The sequence below is a fragment of the Stegastes partitus genome, unplaced genomic scaffold, assembly GCF_000690725.1.
Source record: "Stegastes partitus isolate 25-593 unplaced genomic scaffold, Stegastes_partitus-1.0.2 Scaffold1381, whole genome shotgun sequence".
NCBI classification, from domain to species: domain Eukaryota; kingdom Metazoa; phylum Chordata; class Actinopteri; family Pomacentridae; genus Stegastes; species Stegastes partitus.
Window position 1 is genome coordinate 234,463 of NW_007579112.1, and position 2,658 is coordinate 237,120.

General features: G+C 46.8%; 1 protein-coding gene across 1 annotated transcript in view; it reads right to left on the reverse strand.

Annotated features, from left to right (window-relative positions):
* The window catches only part of LOC103370175 (3-mercaptopyruvate sulfurtransferase-like), a 16,631-nt gene that overhangs the window by 13,193 nt on the left and 780 nt on the right, over positions 1 to 2,658 (reverse strand). The window contains exons 2-3 of the mRNA XM_008299126.1: positions 1,041 to 1,188; positions 803 to 821 (exon numbers count right to left, since the gene is read on the reverse strand). Of these exons, the coding sequence (XP_008297348.1) occupies positions 803 to 821; positions 1,041 to 1,177 (156 nt within the window). The 5' untranslated portion in view covers positions 1,178 to 1,188. The remainder of the gene's footprint in view (positions 1 to 802; positions 822 to 1,040; positions 1,189 to 2,658) is intronic.

A 2,658-nucleotide genomic window follows, 5' to 3' on the forward strand; every position in this document is an offset into this window, starting at 1 on the left:
TCAGCTGACGGGAGCTCGATGGTGCTGCTGGTTTCCAGGATACCAACTGGTGGCCTTAATTTGAAACGTTTGCTGGTTAGACGACAGAGCTGCAGTTTTAGGTCACACGTCGTGACAGGACTTTAAAGTTTTAGTCGTCTTGTTTCCTCGTGGACAACTCGTAGTTTACAGCTTTACAAACAGCCTGAATCTCCTCAAACCCCCGACCTCAGATGGAGAACGTGTTACTCCGTCTCAGATCATCAGCAGACTTCTGCTGGACCAGCTCTGGTCTGTTTGAAACTTTTCATCACATAGAACTGATATTTCTAAAGACATTTGTGAAACTTTAGCCTGATGCAGCTGTCAGATAAGAAACGACCCGTCGGCCCACTTTTGAACAACAACGTCTGAGGAACAGAAACAACCCTGAAGCTGTCATGAAGCTCCACCTTTCAGCTCACATTAACAAAACACTACATTCATCACTTTGTCCCACATCACAGGTTCTGACTCAGTGACGTGATGAGAAACAACAGAGAACATTTCAGGTTTTCATCAGATGTTGTTGTTCAGACTCAAACTTCAGTGTGAGACAGAACCTGCTGGAAGTGGGTCAACAGGTGATTGTTACCTGAAACATGCAGGTGCATGTTCACATCTGTCTTTACAAATATCCACTTTGTGTTGTAACAACGTTTTCAGACTCCGAGATGGTCGAGCAGAAACACTTTCACATGTGGTGATCTGAGATGATGGTCTTGTTCCCGTTACTTCAGATCTGATGTTACAGAACAGCTGCTGGAACAAGAAGCACACTGACCTCAGCAGAAGGTCCACATCTGCACACAACAAGGAGCAAGTTACACTACCAGCTTTACAGAAACACTTAGAACAGCTGTTACAAACCTTTCATGACATTTGAAACGTTACAAGGTCCTAGAGTTTTGTCTCCGATGTCACATTCACATATTAAACTCAGGCTCCACAGCAGGAGCTCAAACCAACCAGTGAGTCCATCCTTCATTCCTGAGTTTCTTTGGTTCCTTCAGTCTTTNAACTCCGCTTTGGGGTCCCGGTTCATGTGCGGCAGGTGATACGAGGCGTCCAGGACGCGCAGCTTCGGACCCACCTGGTTGGTTCTGACGGCGTTAATGAGCCACTGAGCGGAGACCAGAGCTCGAGTCTGAGCCGCCATGACGGAGATCTGCAGGGAAAGTGCGCACCGAGTCTGGAAGCGCTGGGTCAGGATCAGAGATCCGCTCCTCCCCCCACCGGAGATAAAGTTTATTCTGCTGCAGGGACTCGATCAGTGACCAGCTGCTCTGGTACCGAGTCCTCGGAGACTCCATGGAGATGCGTAAAATGCGCATTTCCTCCGTTACTTGGATGTCAAGTTCACAACACGCCACTCTGGCTTCTGCCTCTTCAGAATACCAGGAGGACACATGGTTCAGTCTTTGGGTTCTGGATGATACACGGGTCGGTCTGGACCGTGTGTAGCTCATCTGGGCATCGTGTGACTCATCTTTGACAATTTAAAGCTGCTTTGAGCAGTCTGAAGTCATTCTGGACAAATATCAGGCCAGTTTAGTTTGTGCCTCCTGAACCTCATCAGCAGCTCCTGTCATGATGCTGCCTCCTCCCTGCTTCACTAGCAGGGCCATGGATCCACTCAGTCATCCACATCATTTTGGACAATGAACAAAAAACAGTTTTTGACTCTTGAGAAGAGCTTCAGGTCAGCGTGGCAGGTCTGGAGTCATTCGGGGCATTTTGGAGTGATTAGGATCAAGCAGCCAGGAGGACTTTTAGTTACAATCCCCGACTGGAGACGAGTCCACTGGGGTCTGTAGGAGAAATGTTCCCTCAGTCCTCATGTGACGCTTGCTGTCGTGGGTGTTCATTACTGTTCCATGTACGGTGGAGGTTGTGTCTGTCGGGGGGAGGGAGGGGCTGAACCAAAGTGAACCCTGCAGTGAGTATACAGCTGATAATCAGTGACAGGAGGTCAGAGAACAAAAGGTGATCGAATCAGGAGGTCTGATCGACAACAGCCGTTCAGAGAATGAGGGTCTGGCAGACAGAGGGACGTGGATCCACCGTGGATTCAAGGATTCAAGGTCTTCTGTTGGTCACAAACACAGTTATACCTGGTGTAACATGCAGTGTTCCACACCGAAACAACAAGATCAGTAAGATAAGCAATAAAACACACAAGAGATAAAAACAACATACATCCTGGTTCACATGAACATCTGGACACTGTGGACAATGTGTTGCTGAATTTTTGTCAAACTTTGAGACATCTTGGGCACAAACGAGTCGCTGTGAGCAGTTATGTCTATTTTTAAATCCTTGTGGAAATGTTTATTTCATTTCTGAGAGTTTTAAAAGTAAATGTTCTGCACTCATCCGTCTCCGTTCTACCTTAGTGCTCCTCAAACCACTTCACAGTGTTTTCTCATCACTCATTCATGCACCAGCCCATCAGCAGCAACTTCAGTGTCGACAACTCCAGACACACTTTGAGCACATTGGAAGGGATCTGGGGATGTTTTTCAGTGACTGTGGAGACGTTTTGACTCATTTTGGGCCAGTTTTTGTTATTTTTGACAAATTTTAGACACAACTGAATTCTTTGGGAAATTTTTAGCTCATTGTGGAAAATTCTGAGAC